General features: G+C 33.9%; 1 protein-coding gene across 3 annotated transcripts; it reads left to right on the forward strand.

The window, feature by feature from the left end:
* Positions 1-4024: 4024 nt before the first annotated feature.
* Positions 4025-18568, forward strand: LOC124542992 (protein diaphanous homolog 1-like). 3 transcript variants are annotated; one of them, XM_047120970.1, is made up of 14 exons: positions 4025-4401; positions 4477-5084; positions 5182-5257; positions 5340-5431; positions 6828-6906; positions 8010-8169; positions 8336-8398; positions 8537-8611; positions 8691-8811; positions 10724-10984; positions 11066-11256; positions 16080-16237; positions 17240-17634; positions 17707-18568. In XM_047120970.1, exons 2-11 carry the CDS (start codon positions 4481-4483, stop codon positions 11212-11214), a joined length of 1680 nt encoding a protein of 559 aa, XP_046976926.1. In that variant the 5' UTR covers positions 4025-4401; positions 4477-4480; the 3' UTR covers positions 11215-11256; positions 16080-16237; positions 17240-17634; positions 17707-18568. The 3 variants fall into 3 exon arrangements, with proteins under 3 accessions (XP_046976926.1, XP_046976925.1, XP_046976927.1); XM_047120969.1 differs by lacking the exon at positions 16080-16237; XM_047120971.1 differs by lacking the exon at positions 16080-16237 and having other exon boundaries at positions 17240-17624.
* Positions 18569-19812: the final 1244 nt, after the last annotated feature.

Consider the following 19812-nt stretch of genomic DNA (forward strand, 5'->3'; position numbering starts at 1 on the left):
GAAACGGATACACTAAGAAAATATGAGTTTATTAAATATATAATTATAATATAAATGTATTAGCATAAAGAAGTATTTCTAACATGTTTAAATTTAGTTTGTAAAATTATTATGTCGCTCACACTCCCATCCATCGTTTTTTTTAAAGTAAAAAAGAAGTAGGTACTTCGAAATTAATAAACTAGTCATTTTTGTCTTCCGTTAATTGTAACTATTTTATTGACCCTGACTTGGAGGAGACCGTACAATCAGTACGGTCTCCTTCGTTGTATTTCTTTAAAGTATAATCTATCTTCATATTGGCATCTTTTATAATAACATTCGATACGGCGCGATTCTTTCAGTATATAATAGAATAATTATTACATCGACATATTTTTTACATATCGGTAAGTCTTTACATCATCACGTGTTAATGTGCACATCGGTTAAATTTTTCACGCGAATAGTATATACATATACTTTCAGTATATTTATTTGCATAAGATATTGTAAGATGAACGGCTCAATGTCATTAAAAACGATAAGAATATTAATGAAATGTACTGATTTTAAGTATTATATTATTAGAAGAACTAAAATATCAAACCTTTAACCTATGTTATATATCTAGTACTTAATTATGTATGAACTAAAACCATTGATGAAAAGGTATTTTTACTTAAAATTGACAAATTTAGTTAATTGGAAACAAAATATTTTAAGTATAGTAAGATACGGCTAAAACGGCAAAGAAGTACATTTTAAAAGTAAGAAATACCCTACCGAAATTTTATTGTTATAAAATCATAAAAAAGCAGTTTTTTTTATATTTTCGACATCAACCGAGATTTTTTAAATTTTATTAATAACAATCTGGGTAAATATTTATTTTATATTTATTATTTTGTTGCAGATAATGAGCAACATAAGTTAACAAAATGACTTCCAGTTACCGTCTTTGTTAGGGAACGAAGCTAATAATGAAAATATACCACCGCCTACTTCAAATAAAAAAATGTAATTCGGTCGCAATTTTAAATTTAGTCACGAATTAAATTTAGAAGAAATGAAAAATGTCCTGAAATTTAGTCACGACTTTCAGAACCCATATGAGCAAGGCAGAAGAGATTTTATTTTTCGTCACGGGTCTGCTTCCTCCTGTTCTTGTAGAAAGGCATGCTAAAATGATGAAAAAAAAGATTATTGACTTTTGAATAACTACAAAGATTGTAAGTGTAGGTAAGATAACTTTAATTTATAAATACCTAACCTTTTTTCCTTTTAATATTTTTTTTTGTTATTTTGTTGCAGTTAGTAAACAATTAAAACGCTATCTCCTCTTACCATCATAACTTACCAAAGCTGCATCATCTGTAGCTCCAGCACCTTTTTTAACTATTATATCAGCTCTATCATGACACATTACGTCGCATTCATAATTTCAACTGTGGCGTTTCTTCAGTCTGTCTTAATGTATCATTTATTCATAGCTTAATCTTTCATCATGTCCGTGCTGAAAAGAAGCTATCGCTATATGATCAAAAATAATTCGACGAAGTATACATCTATGGATTCAACATAATGACTTTGCCACCCTTCAAATATAATATACATTTTTTTTTCATTTATTTGGAACATATTTACAGCGTCGAAGATACTTTTTTGCATTAATCACATGAATATTACTGAAAGTAGTGGTATGAGACTATATGGAACTGACCAATGGCCCTGGATACCAAGGTAAAAAGCTAACAAACGCTCCACTATATACATATTTACCTGTCTGCCTATAAATAAAAAAAATAGATGAAGTTGTTATAGATTTTTAATACATATAACATTTCAGCATAAAATTTGGTAAAATAATGGCAGCACTAAGCTCAAGCTTTCATTTCTGGGCATAAACAGTAGAGTTGAAATTTGATGTTGAAGATTGAAAGCTGAAGTTGTTAACTGTCTGTCTTTCTCATACTTTTGAGTTAAACTATATCAACGTTCAACGTTTTTTTGCTCGGTCTGTGGTATTGTTTACTACACGTGCGCAATCTTTAAATTAGGTTTTTTGTACTAATGTCTAATATTGCTTAGTTTCACTAATACATTGTACATATAATGTATTTGTATTGTCCTGTGTTGTTTTGTGTGTATTATTGTGAGGTAAGTTTTTCTGTAATTAGTTAGTAGTTGTTGATGGAAATTGAGGAGCCCCGGATGGGGGCGGAGGTGACTCCATATGTCATGATATAGAGATGGTTACTGGTGCTATTATTAGAGAAGACACTAGAAAAGTATTAAAAGCTGCCAAACGTTCTCAAAACGCGGAAGAGAGTATTACAAACAAGAGAGATGCTTCCTCCCCCTCCTAGCGCTTCCATCCAGCACACATTAACACTCCCCGAGTTTAGTGGCATCAAACTAAAGTATAACGACTCCCATCAAGGCCCTTTCATTGTCCACGTCTCTAGAGTGGATCCCGAGAACACGAGAACCCATCAGCTGGTTATAACATTAACCTACTCAAATTTGCTCAAACTATTACAAACTCTTTTGCTGACCCCACATGCTCTTCACTCAAATCTATGTCCACTCCCACTCGCCCTACAATGAGCCCTCTCATTCCAATCAATGAAATCTCCAGCCCTATAATTCCTTCTATTTCATCCCAACGGACAACTGTATCTTTCAAGCAACAATCTCGTCCTCCCATTATTAAGGGATTCAACAAAAAAGCTCACTCTGTCCTTGTTAGTTCCCCAAAATCTTCCCAACCTAATGACTGTGCTCTTACAACTTCAGATAATCATTCTAGGCAAAATCCTATGTAACCTTATGCAATGATATGATTTCTGTCCGAGTCCAAGGTACTATACTTCCCCCATGAATAGTTTGGAAGGGGTTACCACAGGGCGATATAACCCTTTATTATGCCTCAAAATCTATCGATGATTGCTCTGTCCGCCTTAATTCTGCCATACAAAATTTCTATATCTAGCTAGCGGATCACGGCTCATCTCTGTCTGGTCCTAAAAGCACTGTAGTGGTATTTTCCAGAAGAAGATTGATACCGGATGTTGATATTGTTCTGCAAAATGAGACCATTCCAGTAAAAATAAAGTTAAATATTTGGGGGTATACTTTGACGCTTATATGACTGGCACGATCCACCTTAACTACATTAAGGAAAAATGTGAGCTTGGTGTTAATGTTTTGAGGTCTCTCTCGGGTATGTGGTGGAGTGCTCACCCCTAAACTCAAAAACTCCTTTATAACACCATTGTTTCAATTTCAATTTCAATTTCCTCGTAATCCTTTGTTTGCTGTCTCTTTTGTTGCACTTTTTTTAGGCCCAATGTAATTACATGTTTTGGTATTAAAAAAGAAGATCCTGTAGCCAATGTTTGGTTTAAAGAAGAAGAAGAACTGTTCATTTAAGAGTTCTTAAACGAACAGTTCACCCTATTAACCTTAAAACACATGAACTTCTTTTTATGTGTCACTCTGCTGGAATTGAGGTAGCCCTTGCATGGATTCCTGGCCACTCCGGGATTTTGGCAATGAATAGGCTGATATATGTGCTAAGTGGTCTATTCACAATGGTATGGAGACTTATGCTAACTACTTTGCCCAAGATTTACATTCTCTCGCTAAAAGTGATGTATGGAACTATTCCCGTCATGTAAATGGTAAATTCTATGGCAGTTTACAACCTGATACTCCATTAAAACCTGGTTCTTTGAGTTTCGTCACTGCTCTAAATTTTCTACTTCTACAATAATTCGGTTGCGTCTGGGCCATAACTGCAGCCCTCATGGACCACTCTTTATGTAAATGTCGCCTTGATGAGGGTACCGTTGTATTTTCTTTGATTGCACCAGATTTTCTGTTTCATTGTATGATGTCCTTCCTCCTCACCCTTTCAACATGTCCTGCATTTTGTCATCTTCAGAAATATATTGTATTGTATATTGAAAGATATAACATTAAACTCTGAGTTAATTGAAGTATATATTATTTATAGTTTATAGTTATATAATAAGTATATTTATGAAGGTTATTTTTATTATTTTGTATCTTAGTATGTGTTGGTAAATTATATTGTGATGTCCTATTTGTTTTAGATTGTTCTACTGATCATTCGGCAGAACGAAAGAGAGCTGTATTAAGAAACCATGTGTATTTTTCAACGCTGACACAGAATTGTCAGCCTATTGACAGAATCCTTAAAATATAAAAATTGAATTAAACTATATAAACATGGCTGGTGCAAAAATGCGTGACTTATTTTAAATAATTATTTAATTACATTTTGCATCAAAGAAAACAATTGACACAGTTTGATTCAAAAGTTCTAAACTCTTCTATTATTTGAATATAATAATTACTGAAAAAAATATTGGCAATTGAGTAAATACGACGATTGTAAGTATTGTGGTATTTTAATATATGAATATTAAAACTTTTTACTTTTCTTAATGTTTTGTTATTATATTGCAGCTAAATGAGCAATAAAAGCGAACAAAATGGCCGCCAGCCACCTCTTCCAGGACCGCCACCGCCTTCGCTAGACAACGAAGTTAACAATGAAAATGTATCCACTTCGAATGATAAAATGGAAATATGCCGCAATTTTGTTTGGGGAAGTTGCAACAAAAATACTCAATGCAAATTTCGGCACGAACTTGACTTTGAGGAGATGAAGAAAATATTGAAATTTTGCCACGACTATCAGAATCCTCCTGGTTGTACTAGAGAACATTGCACTTATCTACATACGACCAAAGAAGAAGAGAGTCTCTTTTTTGCCACAGGGCAGCTTCCTCGGGTTCTTGCGGAAAGACATGCAAATATGTCGGCTGCTGCAGCGGAAACTATACCGCAAATAGCTCTTTTCATTCAGGAGTCCTTCGTGGGGCCTCCGCCCCCTCCGCCACCTCCACCTGCCCCCGCTCCAGTAGCCGCTGCTCCGCCTGTAGCTCCAGCTCCTCTTCCAACTGCCAGACCGGCGCCCACTATGCTGCCTATGCAACAATTACCGCCGCCCCCGCCCCCGCCACCTGTGTCAACTGCAGTGCCCATTCAGCAGCACGCGTCTGTGTTCCAAGGTACTTTATATTGCTTTTTTTACCCTTTGTTACTTTTGAAAAACAATAAAAGGAATCATATGTTGAACAGAATGTTAAAAATAAAATTTATTTCCAGCACCAGCACCGGCAGCAGCACAGGCTAATACTGCGGCATATGCTATGAATACACCCCCACCCCCTATGCTTCTAATGTAAGTTAATAATACATTTGGTATGCTTTTAACAAATATCAACTGACTGTCAAAGTCTTACAATACTATTTTGCGATTTTAGGTTTGATGCAAGCAGACCCCCACCACCAATACCCAGCCATGTTCCTACAAAAAACAATGCAATAAAACGACCATCTCCTACTAATTTTGATGGTAAGGCACTTTGATTAAATTTATTCTTTATTGTTTATTCTGAACTTCTTAAAACATATCCGTAATGACTTAATTTGATTATATCTGCATAATCTCATCGATATGCTTAGCGATATCAAAAATATGAATTAAGAAATAAGCTGATAAGAAACTCAAGCCTTAGCGAACATAAACTATCATATTCTTTAATAAACTTAAGGTCTATAGTTTGCAAATACAAATTTTAATGAATTGTGTGCCCACACTAAAAGTTAATTTAACTGTGAAAATTGTTATAAAAATTTACTGCAGTTGCTATTACTTAGACTAACTTTAATGATTCCATGAATTTAGAAGATATTTTATTTGCATACAAAGGTTATAACTTTTGAAAATTAAGTTTGGATAAGCTCGCATTTATAACTTTAAAGCTATTTTCTATTGAGAAGAATTGTTTTGTTTACCCCACAATAGTCAATATTAATTATTTTATTTATTTATGAATTCATAATGAAATATTCAATAACATCAATAGTTAGCACAGTCTTTAGTTGTTCCTCAGTTTTACTTTACATTTAATCTTAACTTGAAATTTTAATGTATATTTTACATATTTTTTTTTACATTTCAATGTTTTTCTACAACTACAATTTATATTTGTTTTAGCTAATTAAGAGCAAATTAACACTCTTATTCTTTATGATATTTAAATTTGTAGTTTGTTGCCACAAGCATCAGGTCAACAAGAAAATTCTAATCTAAATTATAATAATTACAAATACTATATTATTAATTAGCAAAACTTTTTGAACAAAGGTTAACACACTTTGCCTACATTTTATATTTTTTAATATCCTTTCTCTCTGTCCCTTTTTAACTCTTAATCTATCATAATGGTCTAAGTATAAGGGATTCCTATTCATTCTTTTTTTTCTAAAATCTAGTCTAATTCATGCTACAATTAAACGACAATTAATATCTCATTATTTTTACCCATCCACGAAATAAGTGTAAAGTTTTAGCAATTTAATTTTCGTTTAAAATAATTATCTAATGTTATTATGAATTCATAAATATGTTAAATAAATTGCATTTTGTTCATGACAAGAAAAGGTTATAGTCTATTGATTAAGATGTTAAGTTATTGCTATTTAAATGATAGCAATACTGATTGATTAAGACTCTGTAATCCGATAGACTCATTCAATACTGACCACAATACCATGATATGAGGGTCTCATCCCCATATCAAACGAACCTTTCGGATTGTAGTGACTTGAATCAATTTAAATTAAAAGTATAAGCAATTCTCGGGTGAAGCATATTCTCCATGGTTACAATTACAAAGTATGGTTATTTTGTCATCAATTACGGTATATGTTGTCTATGGCTTGGCGATCATTGACTTTGTTCTCAGCCCAACCGAAGAAACGGAAGGTGGAAGAGGCGAAGGTCGCTGATGGTCACTGCGATCAGTGCGTGCAGCGTGATATCAGGTTTGGAAACATGGAAATATTTAAACATTGTCTGTACTGGACTTCAGGTCACTTTTAGTTTAGTAGCTTTGTCTAGATGTACTGTAATAATTTGATGTGAATTTATTTGCGGGAGTATTTATTTATATGCAATGCGCGACACAAATAAAGCGAATTTTTAGAAATAAACATTTTCGAAATTTCATCTTAATCTGCTTTAGCTATCAATGTTACATACGAGCACTACACGGTTACACTCGCGTACGTTGCACGGGTTTTTAAATATTTTGAAGGCTGTGCGAAAAAGATCATACGTCATACATCTATCAATATGTTCTTTCTTTAAAAAAACATAAATATTTTAAAGCAATTTTTCTGACACCTACACAAAAACAGCTCTAATTTATTTTATTCTTTTTTTAGAAGTACATAAAGCTGCTTTAACAATTTGTCAAAAGTCCTTTTAACAAAATAGTATACAGTGTTGTCTTATTTTAATATGTAAAACAAATTAGTAAATTTGTACTTTCATATTGTTGCCAAACTCAAAAGTAAGAACTACTCTGACTAAATCCACGAAAAAAACATTAAAACTAACAGACTTCGTTAAGCTAAAGCTTCGTTAAGTTGAATAAAATATGAAAAGTTAGTGAAATAAATTCAAATTCGTATTATTATGAATATATGTAAAATGTTTACCAGATTTCAAATATTCTGGACTTTTTGAGTGTTGCCAAATTTATTACAGGAAAAATCAAAAACGATGAAAGCGGTCATCACATTACATATCATAATGTCCATAATGCATTATGATATTGTGGCTCATATTTACACGGCTTGATATTAAAGTATTTAAGTAAGTTTAATAATAGTCTCTATTACTATAGCAACTGAAAATCATTTAGGAAAAGGATTTTAATAATGACAACATCACAACCTATGCCGGTTACTTCAATTGGGCGGTGTTGCGAGGCGATTTCAATGTTTTAATGCCTTAAGGTTCCAAATACCGAGAGAACGATTCACATTATAACTATGAATACTTTAATATATTGTTCATGTTTCATGCCCATCGAAATGATATATTTACTGCGAATATGTATAAAAATTAATTGTATTTTCAGAATTGAAACTTGTAAACAAGAAATGGACAAATTATGTAGTGAAGAGGAATATAACACCTTGATCTACAAAAAAAAGTTGGAGGAGTATCAAAATCGTAAAGAACTGTTACGATCATTAGTCAGTAATGATCTTTTCCGACTCATTGAAGAATATGTTGAAGTAATTATATTTAAAGTAACCTTTTTCTAATCAGAATTTATTAAAAAAAAATATCGAAAAACATTAAAAAAATAATTAATATTATGTTAAAAGCCTTTATACAACATCTGTGGTTGTTTATGAAATTTACATGGAAATAAACATAAAAGGACATTTATTCTTCCAGGGAGTGCCCCAACTTCACGTGCACGACGTTCTAACACAGCTCAACCAAACGCCATTTGTTTCTGTGAGTTTAATTTTCTTGGTGACATTTAGAACATTTGCTACTACAAGTGGAAATGTCTATGTTTTTCTTTTATTTGAATTGAAAATAGAAAAAGTCCATTTACTTTTGACAATACTAAAAAATACATTATGTTTTTAGGGGACATCGAGTGTACCAAAACAGTTTTTATTACAATTAATGGAGTATGTTCTGGAAAACTCAAGAGTTGACTCAGTAAGTAAATATCTTTAAATAATGTGTTTTTATTGAACATACTATATAATACATATGTGTATATTTGTATCTATTTTAGGTTCCTTCCTCGAGTCTGCGCTTAGATGAGACCTTATTGCAAAGTTTGTCCAGGAGGACTAATTCTGTCGGACTTTCATCTCCAGATGTCTTACAAACTTTTATGGAAATCCTTAGACAGTGTAAGTATTTGACTAGACTGATGCTTTAGCATGATATCATACAAAATTGCATGAATTGAATTCACAAGTCGAGTGGACCCGATGGCATCCCTCCATTAGTGCTACGGACATGTGCTCCCGAGTTGGCACCGGTCTTAACGCGTCTTTTCCGGCAATCCTACGCATTAGGCCTCGTCCCAAACTCCTGGAAGACTGCTTTTTTGCATCCGATCCCTAAAAAAGGCAATCGCTCAGACCCGTCCAATTATAGGCCTATAACCATCACCTCCTTGCTCTCCATGATAATGGAGTCCCTCATTAACTGCCAGCTCCTGCTGTATCTAGAGGAGAACCAGCTGAGTATCGACCGTCAGTACGGTTTCCGTCGGGGTTTACGTCGTTCGGTCGGTGATCTTCTAGTATACCTTACTCATAAATGTGCTGATGCAGTTGAAAGCAAGGGTGAGGCATTAGCAGCCAGCTTGGACATAGCGAAGGCCTTCGATCGCGTGTGGCACGAAGCGCTTCTTTCGAAGCTTCCTTCCTATTCCCATAGGAAATTATGCAATTGGATTACCAGCTTTTTGGCAGATCGGAGCATTGACGACGGTGCATGCTCTGACTTAAAATTCGTCAATGCTGGTGTTCCACGAGGCTGCGTTCTATCACCCACTCTCGTTTCTTCTGCATATCAATGATTTGTTGCAAATCGGGAACATTCACTTATATGCAGACGACAGTACCGTCAACACTTTGTTCACCGGCCGTGCTAATATTTCTCAAGAAACGTCGAAGAAAACTGGTACAAACTTGTGTCTGAAATCGAGTCTTCGTTAAAGGAAGTCTTGAACTGGGGCCGGCTAAATTTACTCCATTTCAACCCCAAAAAGATGCAAGTTCGCGCGTTAACCTCTAAAAAATACCATTTGTCGTATCTCCACGAATTGAGAACACCCCGATAGCCGCTACAGGTAGTATCGGCGTTGATATTTCGAGCTTCGTTCAGTTCTGCGGTCAATTGGAAGGCAAAGCTAAATTGGCTTAAAAAAAACTCGGTGTGCTCAGCAAGCCGATACAGTATTTGACGTCGGCCCATCGCCTAAAAATTTACAAGGCGCAAATTTGACCTCACAAGGAGTACTGCTCTCACCTCTGGACGGGTGCTCCCCAGTTCCAGCTCCTTCCATTTGACCGCATCCAACGTAGAGCGGCTCGAGTTATCGACGATCAAGCCCACTTAGATCTCCTTGACCCTTTGGCTTTGCCTAGAGATGTTGGATCACTCTGCATCTTCTACCGAATTTTTCACGGGGAATGTTCCGAGTAATTGTTCGGATTAATCCCGGCTGCTGAATTTCACCTTCGGACATCTGGTTAAATTCGAAATTTTACTCGTACCATCTTGTTGTTGTCTTCTGTCTCGCACAAGCACTTTGTGGAACCAGCTTTCGCCAGCGGGTTTTCCGGACCGATACGACATGGAAACCAAGAAAAGAGTGTACTCCTTTCTTAAACGCACCTGCAAGCCACCTGGTGTTGCAGATGTCCATGGGCGGTGGTAGTCACTTTCCATCAAGCGAGCCTCCTGCCAACTATGGCATAAAAAAGTAAAAAAAAATTGATCAGATGTTATGGTGAAAATGTCCGAGTCTTATTGTTATTTCTGTATTATTTCTTACTCAATGATATGCTTTAACCTAAATACGAAACAATTGCTGTTCATTTAAATTAGTACTTTTAGTATAGACAATCGAATCTGTAGGTTTAGAATAAATACGAATAAAAAACAAAGAAAATTTGTCTCTTATAATTGTATATGATAAGCCTAGATATAACCAATCCTTGACTGATCTTTTCTGTAAATGCATCGTATGTTTCATTTTCTGGATGGAGTTTTGACCCAAAATCTTAAATGCCGTTCACTGTCCTCTAGCAAACGCACCTGAGCGTGTTCAAGCCACAGAAGTAGCCGGAACTATACCAAGGTGCAGTGCTCTGACGACCAGTACCAGCACGAATGGCCTCCAACGCTTCTCGAACGGGCAGAGTCGGGCACAACACACGGAGACACAGGTGAACCGGATGGCGCCTCCGCCGCCTCAAGCAGCTCCTCCTCCGCCGCCGCCCTACCACCACTATCCGGCACCGCCGGCTAGGCTGTACTACCCTCCGCCATTTCCCGTTCAATCTTCGGGTAAGTGTAACAGACACAGATCGTTGCCCTCACGAGCTCGGGGAGCTTGCTTTGTATGCTAACGGAAAGTGCCACTCGCAGGAGGTGCGGTCGCCACCAGCCAGCTGACGCGAGCGCCGCCTCCGCCCGCGCCGGCACCGCCCCCCGCTCCCGCCCCTCCGCCCGCGCCCTCTTGCCACCCGTACTCTGCGACGAGGTACCCTCCGCCGTTCTACCAGCGTCACCAATAGCGGACAGTGCTCTTCCCGAGGTTAGCTAGGCTGACACACAAGGTGAACGTGAACTTATTGTATAGTACAGCCATTTGGTATCTTTACTTGGAAAGTTTTCCGGGAGTTTTGAAAATTGGTAATTTTATAGATTTTGACGTGCTCTTACCGAATTGTAACTTTGCCGCTCGCGCCGCCATGCAAAAATGGCGCCTAAAAGCAGTTTTTGATAGTAACTCCTTTCCGACGTCTTTTACAAGAAAAACATATCTGTACAAAATAATAGAAGAGAAAATTTCCTACAATTTATATCACACCATGAGATAGAGAAAGTGGCGCGTTTTTTTTTTCGTGGTGTCCCCAGTAGGCCTAATCCACATCTGACTCACTATTTCAAAATTTAGTTTAATCTTCGTCGCTTCATTCCTGTTGATGGACCAGGAACACCTGGTCCGTCAACAGGAATGAAGCGATGAATGGTAAAGACGATGAGAACACAACAGTGTTCTCATCGTCTTTACCACTGATTGGAATATCAAAGTCGGAAGTTTCTTCTGTATCATCGTGGATGGGGTCATCTGTTTCATCGCGGTCCTCTTCGTTCTCGATTTCGTCGTTTATTTGCTCGAATAGTGTCCGTTTCTTCATCTTCACTGCTATCTTGTAATGGAAATTGCGAATTCGTCCACACAACGGAGCACTTTAGCCCTGCCTTTCTGCAGCCGCAAGCTTTGTGACAACCTTTCTTGCATTTGCAAGAAATAAGTTTTATCAAGCTGTCCGGAGCAGGGAGCTCGATTATAGTAACAGGAATGAGCCCGTTCTTGTCTTTTTTCCATCCCCATTGTTCTACATTATGTTCGTTCCCATACCACTGCTGAATCTGGTGATAAGTTCGAAACGACTGTTGTCGTGTTGCGGCTTCTGTTGGTGGTAGCGACGCAATATTAAATTTTCTCTTATATGCAAATGCTGTGAAGCATGCATTTCTATAATTATTTAAAGAAATACTTTTCTGATTTTTCACATCGCTGTAGCTGTATAATTCGACGATGGTTTACGCCAAAACTATTGATTTTAGGAAAAAAAGGTTATGACATAAATTGTAGAAATTTTTCTCTACTATTATTTTGTATGGATATGCTTTTCTTGTAAGTTCATCGGAAAGGAGTTATTATCAAAAAACTGCTTTTGTATAGGCGCCATTTATGCAATATTAGGTGGAAAAGTTAAAATTCGGTAAGAGCACGTCAAAATCTACAAAATTACCAATTTTCACAACTCCCGGAAAACTTTCCAGGTAACCTCTAGTTTTTCGACCAAATGGCTGTACTAATAGATGGATATATGACAAGTTTTTTAACCTTACGAATATATCGAATGTAATAGTTGTAAGGGCCAAAACTAGTATAAGCTCAAATGTGTTAGATTTATTTTAATTATAATTGACAATATTTCGAAAAGAATTTCTCAGCACTCATGGTGTTTGGATGAACGGTGCTCCCACTGCTATCACACTGAACGGGTTGGCTATTTTGTATCTCGATCGTGGATTCTTAAGCCGGGTACCTGATTATACGATACGATTCTATGATAATACTTCGTAGTTTATATGAAAAAGAAGACTATTTGCGTTCAGTAGAAAATAGCCAACTCCTGGCTCACTGGCCGCAGCATCGCCTTGGATTTACTCACTTTCAGAGTAATGATATTTTAATTAGTATATGAATATATTTTTATACTACTTTCGAGTAGTACATTCCTTAGCGATCACGAATAAATTGCGGTGATTTTTTAATAGAAATATTAACATTTCTTTTTTTCATATTTATGAAAAGAGTTTTTATTCGGTTTTGCTGAGGTTCATATCAACGTAAATATAACAATAAAGTTGTTTTGGCAGTGTCCTTTTTTCGAAATAATTATTGTTCCAATGTATTTGTAATATTTATACGACTTATATGAATTGATAAATGCTATTTTTTTGTTTACATTTTTAGATGAGGACATTGATAACTAATATGTTTTATATGAAACCGATGATAATATAAAGGCAATTGGCACGTGTTGTGAACAAATATTCAAACCACCGAACACTAATAACTATAAATAAAATTAATAAATAGTGAAACGCTGAATAACACTTTTATGAGAACAGTAACATTGTTTAGCCAATATTTAAAAGATGGTTCGTACTAACGTTTACTGGTGTTTATTTGGGTTGGGACATTTTTGCACAACACGGTCGAAGGCTAGTTGATTAGCTGCATCTCTGAATACTAGCCACTTCAGTAATTAACGTTAAACAATTTTAAATTGTTTTATTACAAGGATAATGATAGATATGACTGCAACATGGACATTGTATGTGATTTAAGAACTAACTAAAAAACAATTCTCTGTTCCGCCTACATTGAGAGAGTGAGTTTAGAAAGGGATAAATTAAGCGGCGTGATCTCTTCTAGAGCAGTTTGTTATTAACGGCCTATCTGAGTTGTTATGTAGAATGACGGACAATCGAAACGGTGACTTATATTATACTTTTGATGAAAAAACTTACCGAAATGTAAAAAAATATTTCGATATTTCGAATAATTATTCTATAAATACTGAATGAATCGCGCTGTTTCGACTGTTATTATAAAAGATGCCTATATGAAGATAGATTATACTTTAAAAAAATACACGTCAGGGTCAATAAAATAGTTACAATTTTATTAGCGAAAGACAAAAACGACTAGCTTTATAATTTTAATTTAATTAGTTTAATAATTTAATGAATAAATAAAGTAAAATAATCATTACTTGATTATTTTATTTTATTTATTACATCTTTAAAGTATTGTTTAGTAGTAATTATTAATCTTGTTAACTACCATTAATAATAAAATAGTAATAAAATAAAAATATAGTACGAGTCAGTAAATAAGCGATTCGAAAATAAAATATATTTAAAAAAAATAATTATTTTTTGCCAAATGAGCCAACCGAACCACCAACATGAATCTAAACACAAAACAGTTTAGTTTGACTAAAGAGAAACGGAAGTCCAGTCTCTTCCAACAGATTAGGTCTTTAAAATAGCTGGCGAACTAAATATCCGAAAATGATTATTTAAAAAAATAAATAAGTTAAAAAATAATCACAATGTTTTCTTCCGTTTTAATTAATAAATCGCTTGAAATCTGCATCCTCTACTTCCTGTTTCTATTATAAAATGATTTTGTCATCTGAAAAAATAAATCTATTTTTAGCAAGATGAGCCTTTTTATTTTGTTTTGGAACCATTTATCTCATTTCGTACAAATTATAAAATTAACTACCCATAGCAGACCTGGAGCTCTTGTTTTCAAAAATTGAATATTTAATATTTTTTAATATTAGCTGTGCCTGCGACCTTTCACGCGTTTGAATTTAACAAAAAAAAAATTATTGTAGCCTAAGTTCTACCTTATTATATCAGTTATCTGTCCGTGAAACTCCCGTAAAAATTGGTCCAGAGATTTCATAGATTAGCCGGAACAAACAGACAGGCAGACAGAAATTGTCAAAAATGTAATTTTGGTATATGTATAGTGTATACATACATACGGAGTAATAAAGGCCTTATTTGATATTACAAACAGCAACTCCAATTTTATTATATGTATAGTCAAAGTCAAAAAACCTTTATTCAAAATAGAAGTGTTTACACTTTCTTATTTATTGTCGAAAATCTACCACAGATTCGGAATATAATACCTCAGACCTGAGAAGAACCGGCGAAAGAAACTCAGCGAGATTTTTTTTTAAAATGTCAATTTACAATATACAGTAATAAACATATTCTTGTTATTTGAAACAGCCTGGAGGCAATCATCACATTCCCAAGGTGTGCAGTCGACTAGAAAGTCATTAGTGCTGTAATATCCTTTAGCACACAAACGCTCTTTAACGATTCTTTTGAATTTTATAATTGAATACTGTTGAACGTTTTCTGGGAAAAAGAGTTACTAACCCTGTGTAATCGGGTACTAGGCGTAACAAGTTTATTCTTGTTCCTAGTATTAATGGAATGTACGTCACAATTTTGGGGAAAATCCTTTATGTTTTTGCATACATACATAACATTATCAAAAAGAAATTGAGAAGCGACAGTCATTATTTTAATTTCTTTAAATTACATCTTAACGAATCTTTTGGGTCCAGGTTATAAATTGCACGAGTAGCCCTCTTCTGCAGTACAAAAATAGTATTCATGTAAGCTGCATTACCCCAGAGTAGGATGCCATACGACATAATACTGTGGAAATAGCTAAAACACACAAGGCGACCCGTATCCACATCAGTCAAAAATCTAATCTTTTTTACCGCATAGGCTGCAGAGCTGAGTCTATTCGCCAATTTACTTATATGGGGGCCCCATTGGAGCTTAGAATCTATTGTCATACCAAAGAACTCTGTTGATTCTAATACATCTAATGCTTCCCCGTTTAAAAGTACATTCGTTTTAACACATTTTACATTTAATACATTGTGTCATTTTACTATTTAACATTAAATTATTGAAACTAAACCAATGTGCTATTTCCGAGAGAGCATTGTTCACATCGTCATACATTAAAAGACGTCTTTTTTAAAAAAATTAAATAAGTATCGTTAGCAAACAATACTATCCCGAGTTTATCACCTAAGAGATGTGGTAGGTCATTTATATAAACAAGGAAGAGAAATGGACCAAGAATTGATCCTTGAGGGACCCCCACAGTAACCTGAGCCCCGGGAGGTCTCTTTCCATTTACATCAACCTGAATCCAATTGCTTAGATACGAAATCTGAAGAATGAGTGCAGTGTATAGATTTAGTCAGACTTATTACAAACTTAAATTGCTAAATTTGTTGCACAGCTGTAATTACTCCAATGAAATGGACACACATCCTAGAGGTGACGAGCAATTTGGGAATCATCGATTTTACAAAAGCTGTGGCATTAGCAAGATAAGGTTGAATATTTAGGTACAAAGGTAGTGCTCGAGTATATGATAATACCAGAAAAACTATGCCGGTAAGTCTATTGGGATAATTATACCTTAAAATGTATAGTATAAAACTGTTTTTATTATTCGTTGCGTACTTTTCGAATATGACCTTTGATCTTGTAAGTAGCAAAACACGTTAAAAAATAAATGAATTATTACAAATGTCAAATGAATTGGTGGTATTTAATATGTAATTGATTTGGTTTCAAAAACAAACAAAAATTATGTTCCTGTTTAAATTTACTTTGTAAAATTATGTCGCTCACACTCCCATGTATCGTTTTTTTTTTTTAAGTAAAAAATAAGTAGGTACTTCAAAATTATTAAACTAGTCATTTTTGTCTTCCGTTAATTGTAACTATTTATTGGCACTGACGCGATTGTACGATCTCCTTATTTCATTGTATTTTTTAAAGTATAATCTATCTTCATATAGGCGTCTTTTACAATAACAGTCGATACGGCGCGATTCATTCAGTATTTATAGAATAATTATTACATCGAAATATTTTTTACGTTTCGGTAAGTATTTTTTTTTCATTATCACATGTTAATGTGCATATCGGTTAAATTTTTGACGTGATTAGTGTATACATATATTTTCAGTTATTTATTTGCATAACATATTGTAAGATGAACGGCTCAATGTCATTAAAAACGATAAGAATATTAATTAAATGTAGTGTTTCAGTATATTATTACAGGAGTTAAAATGTCAAACCTTTAATTATGTTATATATCTAGTACTTAAATATGTATGAACTAAAACCTTTGTTGAGTAGGTATTTTTACTTAAAATTGACAAATTTAGTTAATTGGAAACAAAATATATTAAGTATAGTAAGATACGGCTAAAACGACAAAGAAGTAAATTTTAAAAGTAAGAAATACCCTACCGAAATGTTATTGTTATTAAATCATAAAAGAGCAGTTTTTTTATATATTTTTGACATCAACCGAGATTTTTTTAATTTCTATTAATAACAATCTCGGTAAATATTTATTTTATGTTTATTATTTTGTTGCAGATAATGAGCAACATAAATGAACAAAATGACTTCCAGTTACCGTCTTTGTTAGGGAACGAAGCTAATAATGAAAATATACCACCGCCTACTTCAAATCAAAAAATGGAACTCTGTCGCAATTTTGCTTGGGGCAGCTGTACTAGAAAAACGCAATGTAAATTTCGTCACGAATTAGATTTAGAAGAAATGAAAAAAATCCTGAAATTTTGTCACGACTATCAGAACCGATTCGGTTGTACTAGAAAAAAATGCACTTATCTGCATACGAGCAAGGAAGAAGAGATTTTATTTTTTGCCACGGGGTTGCTTCCTCCTGTTCTTGTAGTAAGGCATGCTAAGATGATGTAAAGAAAAGATTATTGATCTTTAAATAACTACAAAGATTGTAAGTATAGGTAAGGTAACTTTAATTCATAAATACCTTACCTTTTTTCCTTTTACTAATTTTTTTTGTTATTTTGTTGCAGTTAGTAAACAATAAAAACGCTATCTCCTCTTACCATCATAACTTACCAAAGCTGCATCATCTGTAGCTCCAGCACCTTTCTACCTACCTGGTCGACACCGGAGGATAATAATACCTGGATCTATAAAAAAGTTGAAGTAATACCAAAATCGTAAAGAATTGTTACAATCATTAGTCAGTAATGATCTCTTCAAACTCATCGAAGAATATGTTGAAGGAAATATATTTAAAAAAAAAAACCGTTTTACTAAACCATAATTACGAACAATAGTTAATATATATATAATTTTAATCATAATTGACAATGTATGATTGACAATTAATCTCTTCGCTCCAATTGTGTATGAAGGAATGGTACACCCAATGCTATCGCATAAAAGCTATTACTACCACAGCCACACCACCTTAAAATTAATGACATATACAGTTAAATTTGAAATTGATTTGTACATTATAAAGTACTATAATATATGGTTAAAATGAAATCAAGGTATGCAACTTGCGAACAATTTTTGACGATGATTTTATCTTGCTTATTTGACGGTGTGGTCTTATGCCACATAAAACGATTTGTTTTTTGTTACATATTAACTTTAATTATATATTTAAATTTTATTTAAAATAAAATTACTTTTTCTTATTGTTACTGGCATTCTCGTCCACCATTTTGTTTATAATAGTGACAATTTAAATGTTCTTAATTTGAAACTAATATAACTACTAAGATTTATACAATTATGTAAAAAAGCAGCCCATGCCCTTAACCATTAGTAAATCGAATTTATTATTATCCATTAAATATATAACGTAGTAATAATTTGACATCCAAAAGTTATATTATAATATATTTCTATGAAAACGCATGGTTTTATTTGTTTCAATTTTCATTTACCTTATTTCAAAAACTGAGTATTCTGTATTGATAAGACAAAATAAAAATTTCCGATTATCCGGCTGATCAACAGATTTCTAAAAATTGATAAATAACCTATAGTCTCATACCACCATTACATTCAGTAATATTCATGTGAATAAAGCAAAAAAATATCGTCGACGCTAATTATGTTCCGAATATATGAAAAAAAAAACTATATTATATTTGAAGGGTGGCAAAGTCACTATGTTGAAGCCATAGATGTATACTTCGTCGAATTATTTTGATCATATAGCGATAGCCTCTTTGCAGCACGGGCATGGTGAAAGATTAAAATAGGTTTAATTTACTTAAGCTATGAAAAAATGATGCATTAAGACAGACTGAACAAACGCCACAGTCGAAAATCTATTAAGAATGCGACGTAATGTGTCCATGATAAAAAGCCATGGGTTAAGCAAAACAAGTTTAAGTAGAACATACTCTTCCACCGCGCTCACCGACATACCGACATACTGCGAGCCCAGATTGAAACTTCCGCGCACTAGTGACGCAAGCTCATACTCACCCGTGCCCGGCGCACTCAGAGCGACATACCGCCTGTTATGAAGTACGCGACACGCACACACACATACATACACGATCCCAAACGCGTGTTAGCAAATAAACAAAATGATTTAAATGTTTATTAAAAAAGATGGCTATAAAAGTAATAATTAATATGTCGTCTCTTTTTTTAAAGAATGATATTTAGATTAAATGTAATGGATTAAATTTTTAAGACCATTTTTGTGTGTACTTGAAAGATTTTATTCAAGAATTTTGTTCAAGAAATTAAATTTGAACCAATGGATCTAATAGATTTTACTTAAATAATAACACTTTTTTAACGGGAAATGATTAGTAAAAAAAGTATATTATTTCTCGATCCTTATAAACGATTGGAAATACTTTGATTCGTCAGGTATGAGTAGTTTTTTCATATTGACAAGTTATTTTCTTAGACAAAGACGGTAGTTATATAAAAATCTTTCAAAATATTCATATAAAGGTGCCATATTTTGAAGTGTATCTACGAGTGATAATAGTGGGTTTTCCTACTTGAAAGTTAAAGTTAACAATAACATTATTTTGTTATTTTATTTTTATATAAAAGCTGCTAAGAAAGTAAGTTCTGCTTCCTTATATCGAAGTTATATATCATAATTTTAAAGCATCCAAATCGAAATCGCT

Source organism: Vanessa cardui, chromosome Z, assembly GCF_905220365.1.
Source record: "Vanessa cardui chromosome Z, ilVanCard2.1, whole genome shotgun sequence".
NCBI classification, from domain to species: Eukaryota; Metazoa; Arthropoda; class Insecta; order Lepidoptera; family Nymphalidae; genus Vanessa; species Vanessa cardui.